At 47.3% G+C, this 14,315-nt stretch overlaps 1 protein-coding gene across 5 annotated transcripts in view; it reads left to right on the plus strand.

The window, feature by feature from the left end:
- Rbpms (RNA binding protein, mRNA processing factor) overlaps window positions 1-14,315 on the plus strand; it is a 143,119-nt gene that overhangs the window by 88,164 nt on the left and 40,640 nt on the right. For all 5 annotated transcript variants that reach the window (XR_009055687.1, XR_009055688.1, XM_057752834.1 and 2 more), the window contains exon 5: window positions 4,341-4,491. Coding sequence is in view for 3 of the 5 variants with exons in the window: in XM_057752834.1 (XP_057608817.1) it covers window positions 4,341-4,491 (151 nt within the window). In the remaining 2 variants the exon portion in view is untranslated. The remainder of the gene's footprint in view (window positions 1-4,340; window positions 4,492-14,315) is intronic.

The following is a 14,315-nucleotide window of genomic DNA, read 5'->3' on the forward strand; positions in this document are numbered from 1 at the left end:
AGGATTTGTTTTATTTATTTTGTTCTTGCCACGGCTTGCACGTCCGTGAGGTCAGAGGTCGGCTCATGGAAATAGAGGAAACCTCTGTCCGCCATGGGTGTTCGGGACCCGACTCAGGTTAGCAGAATTTGCAGCCAGCAGCCTGACTGATCATGTGATTCATGGCCATCATGCCAGCCTCATCTTTCTCTCTTCTGGAAATGACTGTGCTGGGTTTTGTCAATTATAGCTTTAAATTAAAGTATGTAAGAATTCAAATAACCCAGTCTGTGCTTGTCTCTCTCTCCCTTTTCTCTCCCTCTTCTTAACAACAGAAGCTTAATATAGCCAACCCACAGGTGTCTTTGTGCGTGCCACTACTGCCTCCTTCTTTACTGGTTTCTCCCTCCCTCCCGCCCTCCCTCCCTCTCTGTAAATGATTCTACTACCCCTAAACCCCTGCTGAGGACTGATAGGACTGCTCACTGTGCGGCTTGGGCAGACTGTTAGACACAGAAGGTCTCTGTTTACTGCACTGGTTAACCCCTCTCCCAGACATTCGCATGCTACAAAGAACCCCAAATGGACAACTGCTCTCCACGAGGGGCAGGGTGACTGCTCTGGCCACCTTCGTTTTTGTGTCTTCAGGGTTTCAATCCCAAGAGAGAAAGATGGTTCAGTCACTTGGGGAAGCATCTATATCCCTTAAGTGATCAGCTGTGGTCAGAGAAGCAAGGGCACAGTGCACAGACATTGGTCCCCCAGTGTCTGGTCTAGAGAAGGGCCCTGATGACTTCCTGTCTGGTCTCTGAGATCCTGTTGTGAATTCTCAAGGAGCGCATCTTTCTTACCACAGTAAAAAGACCTCTGGCCACCATGAATCACGTGATCACTGCATAGGTGGCCACAGCATTACTCAACAGTCTTGCATACTTCAGTTTACAGTCCTGTGTCAGAAACGCTGCATCCAAAAACACAATGGCCCAGCATTGCAAACAAAGCAAGCCCCCGACTTGGTCTTGACGGCACTACTCTGTGGGGACCCCAGCCCCACATGGACTGCAGAGCCCCCAGGGCCTGACCAGCCCCGGTATGACCTTACCTTTGCTTATGCCCACTCCCTCTCCATTTGTGGTTCACTGCCACCTGGTGACCTTTGGCCCTTTGCTCAGCCTTTCGTGAAACTGCCCTCGTGTTCTCTGACGCACAGTAGACTACCAAGGATCCACCATTGTCTGTGGCATTGTGTCTTCGCCTCTAGGTCATACCTAATCTGGATTGCTGGAGACTGTGGCCCCTGTAGCAGCTGGATTGAGTGGTTTGTAAAGAACAATATCTTTATCCCCACGTTAATGTTGATATCTAGAACATGTCTCTTTCTGATCTATGTAAACTCCCCGTCGTTTGCATTTTGGATAGAAAGGGTCTTTTCACCTTAACAGCGTTTTGATGAATTGTTAGCTGGAGGGGCAGAAGTTGGTTTTGAGCAGCAGAGTCCCTGCTTCATTTGGTTGTCCTCTGACCTCGACAGAATTTAATAGCACGTTTCTGTCGCCAGAGAGGGATCTTACTAGGTTTTAATTAAAAGCACAAGGTATTTCCTCCCATGACATGTTCTCTCTCCTTTCTTTCCTTCCCTTTCCCTTGCATGTTCTCCCTCCCCCAGCTCATCATCCTGTACCATTTAAAATGTTTGGGACTTGGCTAATCCCTATGGATAGAAACCTAGTGGAGCAGGATATTGATTACCAAATATGGTATTGCTGCTAAAGATGCTGGCGGAATGCGACTTGTATTCTGAGCCTCTGGCCTCCCAATAAGCTGCCAAACAAATTAGGTCATTTTAACTTCTGAGCTTTTCTGTTTTGTTTTGTTTTTGTTAATAAGATGCTGGAACTTTGATTTGGAACATGATGTTGATGTTATTTTAACTCAGACAAGAGAAAGGGTATGAGAAGGGGGCAGGGAGGAGGGAGACTCACTTCAGTATGTTTTACATTGGCTGTACAAGGGGCAAGTACAGTGGTGGCCTTGGTGGATTCTAGACTCCAGTAGGTGAGCTGAAGCATAGGATTCCGATGTTCAACCCCCGTGGTCTAGGGCTGAATGCTCCAGGGGCTACTGACCGGACCCGGGATGCTTTTGTTACTAGGTCTCAGGTTGCTGCAGGCTCAGGCTTAAAAAAGATGCTTCCGAAGAAAGTTGGTGGAGAGTGGTGTTTGCAAGAGCTCCTGAAGTGTCTGCTGTGACTGCATGTCTGCCGTGCTTTGGTGTTGATGTGCAGGGCTTTCCAGGGGAACACAGTTGCCTCTCTGAAAAGACACTTCTTTAGTCCATATCTGGGAATATGGACTTCGATGTGAGGGTAATTCTACCCTTTGTTTGCTTTCCTTAAAGATAGGGTTTGTCTCACTCTGTAGCCCAGGCTATCCTTGAACTCACGCCCATAATCCTTTAGCCTCAGCTTCCTCCCAAGTGCTGAAATTATCAATGTGAACCAGCACTAACAGGTTTGATAGAGGGTAAAGTGTGTCTCCTTGTCCGTGGGAGGGACGGAAGCAAATGCTGCTTGAGACTGTGTTTCCTCGTGTGTGCTCTGGTAACACAATACAGAGGTTTACCGATTAAGGACCCCAACGTTAGCTTTGGTCTGTGTTTTTTGTTTTATTTCACAGAACTTCTCTTTTTGACTTTGGGTGGTTCGACTTGGTTATACAAATGCAATGCTCCCTACCCCTTGCTGTGTTTTTTAAACCTTAATGGTTTTCTTCCCCCAAAATAATCAAGTCAGGAAAAAGTTCTTCACACTCAGGGCAGTCTCTGGGTTGAGACGCTGTTGTTTGACCGCAACTGACCACTTCCTGTTGCTGTTTTTATCAGTTTTTCCTTGTGTCTTTGGGACTGAACCTGTGAAGTTCAGAGTCATTCGTTCTGGTCTCCAGAAATTCTGATGACTTGTCCACAGCCCTCACTTTCTTCCAGTGAGGGAAGGTGGGAAGTGGCGGGAGGGATGCTGTGCATACAGGTGCTCATAAGTTCTCAAAAGAGAGGGTTCTTTTTTAAAGAAAGGGATATAGAGACCATCGGGCCCACATAAATGAAAAGTTCATGTTCTTAGCACACCCCATTCGAGACAGGGTTTCTCTGTGGTTTTGGAGCCTGTCCTGGAACTAGCTCTTGTAGACCAGGCTGGCCTCGAACTCACAGAGATCTGCCTGCCTCTGCCTCCCGAGTGCTGGGATTAAAGGCGTGCGCCACCACCGCCCGGCCCGGAGAGCCTTTTTGATGGTAATGTCTAGAATTCCTGGCATGGAATGGTTTTCATTAGGCTCCCAGCTCTGCTTGGTGATGGAGACGTTCTTGAGGGGGAAAATCCTAAAATCTACTTGATGTAAATCTTGTAGTTTGGGCTGCCTGGAATCTGTTTTAGTGAAATGTGGTTTTCTGTTGTTTTTTTTTTTTTGTTTTGTTTTGTTTTCCCTGGACAGGGTTTCTAGGTGTAGCCCTGGCTGTCCTGGAACTCCACTGACCTTGAGCTCAGAGATTACCTGCCTTTGCTTTCCAAGTTGCCCCTCCCTTCCAGGTGCTGGAATTCAGGGGAGTGCCACCAGGATCTGACTGTTTTGGTTGTTTGTTTTTGTTTTGCTTTTTTAAAGGTCCAAGGCACGGCTAGGGACTAAAACTACTTTTCTCTCAAGCCTGTGGAATCTTTTGTTTCCTTGTACCTTGTAAGCCAACCATAAAAGAAGTCAGGATCGCTCCACTTTGAGCCTAGCAAATTCATGCAATGACTGGAATTAAATGAAAATGGTTACAATTTAAAATATTGCAGCTGTTTAAATTTCTGTGTTCTGAGTATACAGGGACTTATATTACCTTTGTTAAAACCAAATCAGAGACAGAATTCTTTTTCTTTATTTATAGGTAGCCGGCAGTAAAAGCCCTGAAGAATTTCATTGTTTATAATGCCATTCAGAGTGCAGCCTGCTTGGGATTTTAGGTGTCAAACCAGCGCGGCCCAGCATGTCTCTCTGGGTTGGCCACGTTTTCCAGCCTCAGTAGCAGCCGCCAGTCAAAGTTTTTAAGCTGTGTTATGAATTTGCTGGTCTGCATTTTAAAAGGCAGACTAGACAGTGTTCAGGAAGGACAGGGATGTTTGCACATCCACGTGACTGAAGATTCTGGCGGCACTAGCCGCATTTGCCTGGCCTTCTGGCCACGTTGTGTAGGCTTTGCATGTTCTGTGTGAATATTGAGAACGAGAGCCCTCGCTTGTGCCTGTGACATCGGCCAGAGTTTACATGTGTGTTGATTTTGTCACCATTCTGGTTAACATCTTCCGTTTGTTCTTCTTCCCAAAGGGCATCCGCTTCGATCCTGAAATTCCACAAACACTACGACTAGAGTTTGCTAAGGCAAACACGAAGATGGCCAAGAACAAACTCGTGGGGACCCCGAACCCCACTACTCCATTGCCCAACACTGTACCTCAGTTCATTGCCAGAGAGCCATGTAAGTTGACCTGCTTTTCATTTTGGAAACAACACCTGCAAAGAATTATTATGCGCTGCTTGTGAGATAAGACTGTGGGATGCCAAGCTAGCTGCTTCTCGTATTCCATTTTGGTGATGAAACAGCTTGTTGTTCCTCCCTAAATTCTGAGGACGGCACTCTTGTTAGTGATTGGCCATCATTTAAAAAAAAAGAAAATGCTCAGCTCGATCAGAACAGCACTTCCAGATAGATTCCCATTTTCTGGGTTTCCTTGACGTGCCATTGGCCACCGCGAGTGCCTTCTTCCCTGCCCCCATCCTTGGGAAGAGCAGCTGGCTCTCGGTGTTCGCTTTACTGTGCTGAAGGACATTAGTTCTTTGGCTTCAGAAAAATATTAAAAGTAGAAGAAGCAGATGTTCGGGGGCAAGCCGTCCTGTTTGGAGAACTGCGGGGGAGCAGATGCACAGGCTCACGGGGAATTTGTAGATGGGAGCGCTCAGAGCTTAGCATTAAGAGACTGGTGAAGTTTTAGAGAAATTTAGGTTTCCTGTCTTGAATTGTTTATGTAAGGACGCTGGCTAATTGTTGAGCAAGATTTTTTACCCCACATGAACGAACTTACGCCCTTAGCTGTGCAGATCATGACTTCCGCCTTCGAGTGAAAAACTCGAAAAGGCTGGCTTCATTTTCTTCCTTAAGCTCAGTCAGCGCCAGAAGTGAGGCATGAGGTGAACTTGAGTTTTTCTTTTCGTTACATGGTTATGTGTGAGTTGATATGGCAGGATACTTGGAGAAGTCCAGGTTACTCACAGTTATCTGGAACATTCTGTCTCGTGGTTCTCGGTCTTTCCAAAGCACACATTTCTGATCCTCCTACCTGCTTCCCCAGCAGTACCTTCCTCGGTGTAGTTAGAAGTCACGTGGGCTCCCTGCTCACCCAGTGTCGTGTGCACATCAAATTCAATCAGATCCTTTTGGAACCTAATTCTCTGGAGCCCAGCGGGCTTAAGAAAGCTGGGACTGGCCATGGGAACCGTAGATAACAGTTCACCCCCTGCCTCTGCCAAAAACGAAGGTTTTTTTTAAAGAACCAGAAAGGAAAGACTTAACAGGGAGAAAATTTATTTTGCCTTTTCATGTCCTAGGTAACTTGTGTTGAGGAAGGAAATCTAAATAGAACTGCACCTTCTTAGAACAGTTGCAGGACAAGGGAGGCTATAAGGACATCTCTTGCATATTTCATCCTGACCCATTGAGACCCGGTCTTTGTGACACACATACTTATTTAGGTATTAAAGTATGTGGATGAGTAAGTTGAAACTTTGGATTTTGCTCTCCGAATTCTGGAAACATTTCCATCCATCTTTGTGTCTGGACATATCCAAACAGGAAATGTCGCCCTAGTGACAAACCAACCAAGCTCTCCAGCCTTCCCTCTTAATGCTGTCTGTTTTCTTAGAACTCATACCTGTGGACCAGGTGGCCAGGGACCAGATAGACAGCTTGCTCACCAAGGCCGGCCGGAAGCTGCAGAGGGGTGCACACTAGCCACCCCCAGGGCCCTGAAGTTTACAGGAGCGCATGTCAGCAGATCTCGGCTCTCGGGCCGCTCTCATTTCCTCTCCATTCAAACAGAACAGAACTCTGCAGTGGTCTGATAGTCTCCAGGGCTCCATCAGAACTGCTGGGACTGCTCCTGGCAAAACAAACTTGAAGCTGGGTTTGGTAATCAAACCTGTAATTCCAGCACGAGGTCAGGGATGGGGTGGTGGTTAGATGAGGCAGGAGAGTGGCCACAAGTTTGAGGCCAGCCTAAGCTACATAGCGGGTCTGCCCCCCCCCACACACACACACAGCTCTGTCCTTTCAAATCAAAGAACTATTTTTGAAAATATATTTTTGAAAAATCAGAGTAGTGTTTTCTTGAGAAAATTAAAGTTAGTATGCTTTTTCTTTATATAGCTCCCTTTTACGACAGCGTCCCTGACAAACAGCCCTTCGCAGCAACTCGGCTGACCTTGTCATCCCCTAGTGTTCCCTCTGGGAACTGTGATTTTTTTTTCCATGTCCTCTCCGCTGTTACCGTTTTCTGAGAAGCACCCCACAGACTCCCGGTGCCTGAGTGAATGTGGACTGGTGGGTCCAGTTACACGGAACAGCGTTGATCTGTTTAGCGACCTGTCAGGTGAACTTGGCAGTGGGCTCAGGATTTGGGGGTTGGAAAGCCCAGAGGATAAGGAACTGACGTGAATGCCTCTTTTTGTCGCTGCACTCACGTGATTACCCTGCAAAGTGCGCTCTGTCACCTCTAGAGGAAGCCTGTTCTCTGATTTGATTATACAGCAAACATTCACCTGCACGGTTCTCAATCGATACCTGTTGGACTGAAGTGAGGACCCGGTGTGCAGTATCCCGGGGAGGAAGGAAGCAATGGTTCCTGCTTGACAGAGCTGCCAAGACGTTGGTGGCAGTCACGGATGTCAGGAAAATCTTGGCCCCACTGTGAGGGACATGGGAGAGATGCTACATCTTAATCTAGATAGGATCTGACTCCTGTGTGTGCTGGCCATGCACGCTCCGTTCGTGCTGGGGAACAGAGCGGGAAACCGGGTTTTAGAGTGTGATGGTGGCCTTGGCTGTAGACCCTAATATCTGACAGTTCTGGTTCTGGCAGCTGTGGTCAAGTTCAGTGACCTGCACAAAGGCATTTAATCTTTCTGTGCTCCTGTTCGCTCAACTATAAGAAGAAAGTTATGTTTTCGTCACGTGATGGCTCTAAGCTAACAAAGCCGTATCACAAGATCACCCACGTCAGGATTAGGAAGGCAGAAATGTATGTGGGGTAGCAGGTGAATGCAGATGTCATCTAGTTTTATTTTTATAGAGCATTTGGCTCGCTGTTCTTTCCCCATAGTTGATGGGTGTTAGCATTGTGCGGCTTCAGCCAATTGTCCTTCCTTGCAGGTTTAGGAGAAAGAGAATGGTACGATTCCCGGAATGTAGTGTGTCTTCCTGGCTAATTTTGGGGGGTGGTCAGGGTGGTATATCATGCAGGGTCTCCCTGTGTAGCCCTGGGTAACTGGAGCTCCAGGGTTGCATTAACCTGGCTTTGAATTAAGGCATTCTGCTGCTTACCTGCCTTTCTTGTCTGCTGTTTGTGGGTGTGTGCCTCTGCACTCAGATTAACTGTATTTTCACTAATAAAATCATGGGTTTGAGTACACCTTTAATCCCAGCACTCGGGAGGCAGGCAGGTGTCTGTGAGCTCACGGCCAGCCTGGTCTACAAAACGAGTTTTAGGACAGCTAGAGCTGTTACACAGAGAAACTCTGTCTTCAGAAACAAACAAACCAAAACAAATCAGTTTGAAGTTACTATTTATTCCTTATAGCTCTTACCATCTAATGCAGTGGTTCTGTGGGGTCGCATGTCCTTGAACTTGAAATGCAGGCAGCCTCCTGAGTACCTGGGACCTGGCCCAGCCTGCGTGATCACAATGATAGCTGTGCCCTGTGCCTGCTGCTCCTACAGTTAGGGCTCCTGGAGTTGTCTACACTCGACACTGAGCAAGGGGATGTGCTTTTATGTTCCTATATCTGGTCATAATTGCTTACTGTCCGCAAACGTGGAAGGAGCGACACCGTAAGGGTCTATAAAAATGTACAATCGTGCGGAGCTGTGGTGGCTGCACGCCACCACACTTGGGAGGCAGGGGCAGGTGGATCTCTGTGAGTTCGAGGTCAGCCTGGTCTACAAGAGCTAGTTCCAGGACAGGCTCCAAAGCTATAGAGAAACCCTGTCTCGAAAAAACAAGAAAAGAAAGAAAAAAAAATGTACAATCTTTACCGCATGTTGTGGGTGCTGGGCACCAAACTCAGGTCCCAGGAGAAGAGAAAGTGCTCTCACCTGCTGAGCCATTTTTCTAGCAACCTCCTCCCCAGGACATAGTTTTGGGATACACTGAAGTGCAGGTATGTAAGAAGTATACCTTAGATTGTGTTTCTCATTGTGTACATGGAATTTAACTGAATAAATGCTTCTGAGTTTAACTGCAGTGTACCTATATTGTACCTGAAGGCAGAGACAACCAACACACCTATTAGGGCCTTTGCTTGGACTAAACAGATCTCCTTGTTGGCATTAGGGCCATTAAATACCTGAAGACAACCTTGACCAGAAGGTCTTTCTGACACCTCCTCCCAAGTGCTGCGGTAACTGGTGTTCGCACTGTGGCCATTTTCTTGTGTCGCTGGGCATGGATCCTCCGCCGATGGAGCTACTGATCCTGGTCCTCGGTTGAGTTTTGAGCAGATTGTCAGTGGACTGCTGTAAACCTGCTTCCGGGGTTTTGATTCTGTGGGTTCCTAGCTAGGATTTGGCTCTGAATTGTGTGCACAGATGTGTGTGAGCAGGTGCATGTGCACATGTAAGTGCATGTGGAGGCCAGATGTTAACCTCGGGTGGTCCGCTGTTACACATACACATGAATTTTTAGACTCACCTTAAGCGATCCTAATGTACAGATGTATTGGGGGTCATCAGTAAAGCACGGAATTAAACAACCTTTAGCCTGTTCCTTGTAATCCCCCCCCCACCCCCCCGCCCTTGCAGCCTCCAAAGCAAGTCTGTAAGTACTCACGTGGCTGGCAGGGCATAGTCTTAGGAAAATCAGAACCCATCTTTATTTGTCTACCACACCCCTGGAACTTCCCGCGTAGTACTGTCCAGGCTTACGTCTGCAGAGGTTTGTGACCATTTGGATCCATGAAGTCCTTGTAAGTGTGAGCCAGGGTGGGGTTTAGCCTCCCTGTCTGAAGCTCCAAGTGACCACAGAACGGCTCTGTGCTTCTGTGTTCCAGAGAGCAGCAACACAGCGCACGGCATTGCAAACTCCGAAGACATCTGTCTGTCCCTTGCCTGCTCTGACAGTGAGGTGCTGGGAGCTCTACTCCCACTCTCCATAAGCTGGACCCTTTGGGAGGTGGGGACACGTCTGGGGACAGGAAGCAAAGAAAAGATTCTGACTTGTAGGTTTGTGAGGGCTAAGGGTGGAATCATGACTCCGGAAATAGCTCCCTCGGGTGTTCATGTAAACTTTTCGTAATACAGACAGTCTATGTATAGTATGTGCATGTATGTGTGTGTAGTATATTCATGTGTCCATGTGTGCACACCTTTGTACAGGTAAATGTGAAGGGCAGAGGGCACTTGGTGCATCTTACTTTCTCTGTCACTACCTACCTTATTTCTGAAAACAAGGGTCTCTCATTGAACCCGGATCTGAGCGACTAGCCAGCAAACCTCGGGGACCTTCCTGACTCCAACCCCTCCCTGCAAGTGCTGAGAGCCCAGAGCCACCCCCACTCTTTTAAGCAGCAAGGACTTCACCAACCGAGCCATCTTCCCAGTCACATGCTCTCAGGATTAAAAAATACATTATTATTATGCAGGACCAGAAGATAGCTGTCATCTTTGCCATGTTCGGGTTTTGATGTATGCATTTAGCTCTTCCCATTGCTGGGACTAGATTCCTGACACACTTACTGCACAGTTTGAAGGTGCAATCCACCATAACCAGGAAAAGCCACGATGGTAAGAAGGAAGGAAGCGGTACAATTGTGTCTGCAGCCTTGAGCGGAGAGATGCATGCCGGGGCTCTGCCTCCTTCTTTCGCTCAGTCCCAGGTCCCAGGTCCCAGCCCTTGGAAAGGGACTGTTCACATTGAGGGGCTTCCACCCTTGGTCAAGCGTGATTGGAAATGCCCTCCCAGACACATCTAGAGCTCCATCTTATGTGATGGTGAATCGTAGTCTTGGGTAGAGTTGCAGACAGGAGCCAGAGCTCTGTGAACACCAAGTGCTCTGCCCACTGTGCAGCATCCCCAGCCCCAAGTCTCTTTCCCCCAGCCTTCTCCTTAGACTTAAATATAGAAGGTTCTCAGTTTTATTCAGGGTTGGAGAGATGACCTAGTGCTGCTAACCCTGATTCCATCCCTGGGCCCCAAATGCTGTCTGTCCTCTGACCTCCACACAGTTAGTTGCTCTGGCATGCACATGGCCACGCTTGGACACACACAGAATGAACGTTTTAAAGATGCTTTCATTATTCCACTTTATAAAGTTTTGTGTTTTATCCAATTTTTTTTTCTTTTCTAAAAAGAGGCCACAGGGCGGTGGTGGCGCACGCCTTTAATCCCAGCCCTTGGGAGGCAGAGGCAGGCAGATCTCTGTGAGTTCGATGCCAGCCTGGTCTACAAGAACTAGTTCCAGGACAGACTCCAAAGCTACAGAGAAACCCTGTCTCGAAAAACGAGAGAGAGAGAGACAGACAGACATAAATAAAAGGTTAAAGAAAGGTGCTTGGCACTACACCTGCAGACCCCGTGGTAGGAGGAGGTCTGATTCCTGACACTTGTTCTCTGGCCTCCATATGCATGCTGCAACACACAAAAGATGATGATGATAATGATAATAACCTTCAAACAGTCAGAAATCTTCCCACCATCCAGAAGCACCCTATTTGCATTCTGTGTACCCTTCTGCAGCATGTGTGTATAAAACACAGATCCTGCTGTGTTGTTTGGGTTTTCAGCTTCACTCCTCAGCCTGCTTCCTCCACCGTCCAGCTCCTCCTCCTCCTCCTCCTCAGTCTCTATCCTCCATCCTTAATGGCTTGGGGTGAGAAAGGGGTGGGTCCTAGCTGAAGGACATTTCCTGTGCTGATGGGCAGAGTGGAGAGTGGAGGACACTCCCCTGCCCCAAAGCTTTGAACACTGCCTTGAGGAGCAGAGCAGTATATGAATAGTCTCCAGGTAGAGGAGGAGAGTATTAATAAGAAAACAGAGCTTTCTCCTTGGAGTAGCCTAGAAAGTTCTCAGGGCCACCCTGAGGTGGACGAGAGGACACGTGTCTTTTTTTATCCCTTTGTCTTACCTATGCCTACTGGTTTTGATGGGTGAGATCCTATCATAAGCTGGGCATGGTGACTCGAGCCTGTGACCTCCACACTCTAGAGGCTGAGGCAGGAAAACTGACTTGGAGGCCAGGCTGGGCTAAGTTTTAAGACCCTGTCCAAAACAAACAACAACAACAAAGAAGGCTGGAGGGAAACTCTAATGGGGGAGAGGGTGTCTTCAGCGGGTCAGAGTCAACAGGAAACGGTGAAGAAAAGTGTGATCGCAGGCATTCCATGCCCGCCCGTGGCACAGGAGACCCTTTTCAGTGCCCGCCCTGCCCCCACACAATCAGGTGCAGGATGGAGGCCAGGAGAGCAGTACTCCTGGATGGGAAGAGGGACCGGTGGTTTCTGCCTTTTGTCAGCAGGCCTAGGAAGACAACAGGTCTAGGGAGAGAGGTTGTCCTTGCTGGGAACAGTTTGAATCTGGTGATACAGGAACAACAGTGGTCAACACCCCAAATGACCTTCTCTGGGGGACACCAGGTACCAAGGCCCTAGAAGGCAAGGATGGTAAGACAAGCCCACACTGACAAACCCAGAACTGCGACAACAAACATCCTTTTAAGGTGGATCCGTCTTTCACTGAGCCCTTCTGCCTTAGTCACTTTCTGTTGACGCAGTGAAATACCTGAGAAGATTTGACTTACAAAGGAAAGAGGTTTATTTTGGCTCAGCTCTGAGTCTGATTGGTTTGGGCCCATTGCCTACGGCACATGCCCTTCATGGTGGGAGCACATGGCCAAAAAAAATACTCAGTTTATCACCAAGAGGCAAAGAAAGAAAGGACGTGCTCCCAGTGACCCGGAGACCTCATTAGGTCACACTAAAAGTTTCCACCCTGTACAGTGAGCCTGTAAGATGGCCTCTGGGGGACATTTCAGATCCAGCCCTAGTACCCAGCGTTGACCGTTTACCTCCACCTCGCTCCTCTCTTCAAACCTACGTGCCCCCGTAGTGGTCGGTGTTTGTGATTTTAGTAATTTAATGATAACATTAGAATAACAGGAGACGCTCAGTTTTGGTAATGCAGTGTCTAACAAGACATAGCTTATTTCAAATGGAAATTAAGTTGTTACACAGCTGGCTTTGAATTCTTGATGTTCTGCCTCCACCCCCACAAGACCACACCTAATTTCTGTTTCAGTGTCAGAGCGTGGATCTGCTGTAACTAGAAGTCAGTCCCAGGAGTCAGGTTTCCAGTAGCTCTCGTGGACCAGAAGTCCGCACCCACATCCTGGGCTATGTCTTACCTGCTTTCTTTCTCCTAACTGCAGTGCTTAAAACCTGCATCAGAATCTCAGTAATGGCGCATGCCTTTAATCTCAGCACTGGGAGGCAGAGGCAGGCCTCTGTGAGCTAGCCTGGTCTACAGAGCAAGTGCCAGGATAGGCTCCAAAGCTCAGAGAGAAACCTTGTCTTGAAAAAAAAAAAAATCTCAGTAACTCTAGCCCATCTTTTAAAAAATCAAGGAATTTGTCATCCAGATAATTCTCCACACCTGTGCGTTCTAAACTCAGTTTACTGATGGAAGTATTTACATATACAGTAAGTGTACAGGAGTCACTACATTTGTGACAAAGTCTCCTGTAACTCTGGCTTTGACCTCCCAAATCTGTGCTTACCCCTCTTGAGATCCAAGCGTCTTCTTGCCTCAGTTGCTTTGTCGGGTCTTTGTTGCTAACAACTGTTGGGAATTCTTGTTTTTTGTCGCCAACGGGTGGTGGAAATTCTTGTTTCTTCTTGCCGTCCACCCTTGTGGTCCTCGAATAAGCAGCAGCTGCACAGGACAGCAGTTCTCAGTGTGGGCCTCCCACCCTAGGTGGTCTCTGACCAGAGTCCATGAAGTCTAGACTGTTTCCTCCTACCCTCAGCCCTTTCTGCTATTCATTCCTGTTGCCATGGACTGTATCCCTAAGCCCTTACTGTCTTCATGAGAATAGTTTCCCTTCCTAACCTCACAGTGGCCGACGTCACTACTAGCCCACTTGTTCGTTCGTTCGTTTGTTTCTCTACAGGGTTTCTCTCTGTAGCCTTTGTGGTCCTGAAACTCATTCTGTAGATCAGGCTGGCCTCGACTCGCAGGTCCACCTGCCTCTGTCTGGCTGGGATTAAAAGTGTGCGCCATCACCGCCAGGACAGTGGCACTGACATTTGCTACTTGAAATTATATTCTTTATACTTTACTATTAAAAAAGAAAGTTTTATCTAATAATGTTGGAATAGCACTTTCTGCTGAGCTGGTAATTCAGCAGCAGACCATGTGGCAGATGAGTGAGACCTGGGTTGGGTCCCACTCCTTGCTTGGGTCTCCAGCACTACAAAGACAAACACACACGTTCATCTGTCTGAACTTGGAAGTGCACCAGTATATCACACATACATACATATGTGTGCGTGTATGTATGTAAAATAAAAATACCCGCTTTTGTGATCATAAATTGAAGTGAACACTGCAAGTGTGCAAGATCAGCTTGTCGTTTTAAGCAGAATAACTTAAAAACAATAAAATTAAAGTTTTAATTAGAAATAGAAATTAAAACTTTAGGGCCTTTAATCCCCCCAAAATTAAAGCTTTAATTAATTGAAAATATAGTTTAGAAAACTTTTCTATTATCATGAGTTATAGGTTCCCAACTTATAGCTGTGGAAGTAGTGGATTTTTTTTATTGCATAGTGAAATGAGTCGACATTTGGAAGATCCACATAGCTCACCCAGTGTTTTTCCAATGGCATGATTTATTACAAAGCCATGGGTGAGGAAGAAAGTCCTTCTAAAGTAACGGTTGATTTCAGTGTAGCAGAATATGAAAGTTCATTGCCATTTTAGATTCCATGATGCATTATAGCCTTCAGAACTGCTGCTTGTCCAGCCTGAAGGCAGAGAG

The sequence above is a fragment of the Chionomys nivalis genome, chromosome 20, assembly GCF_950005125.1.
Source record: "Chionomys nivalis chromosome 20, mChiNiv1.1, whole genome shotgun sequence".
Classification (NCBI taxonomy): domain Eukaryota; kingdom Metazoa; phylum Chordata; class Mammalia; order Rodentia; family Cricetidae; genus Chionomys; species Chionomys nivalis.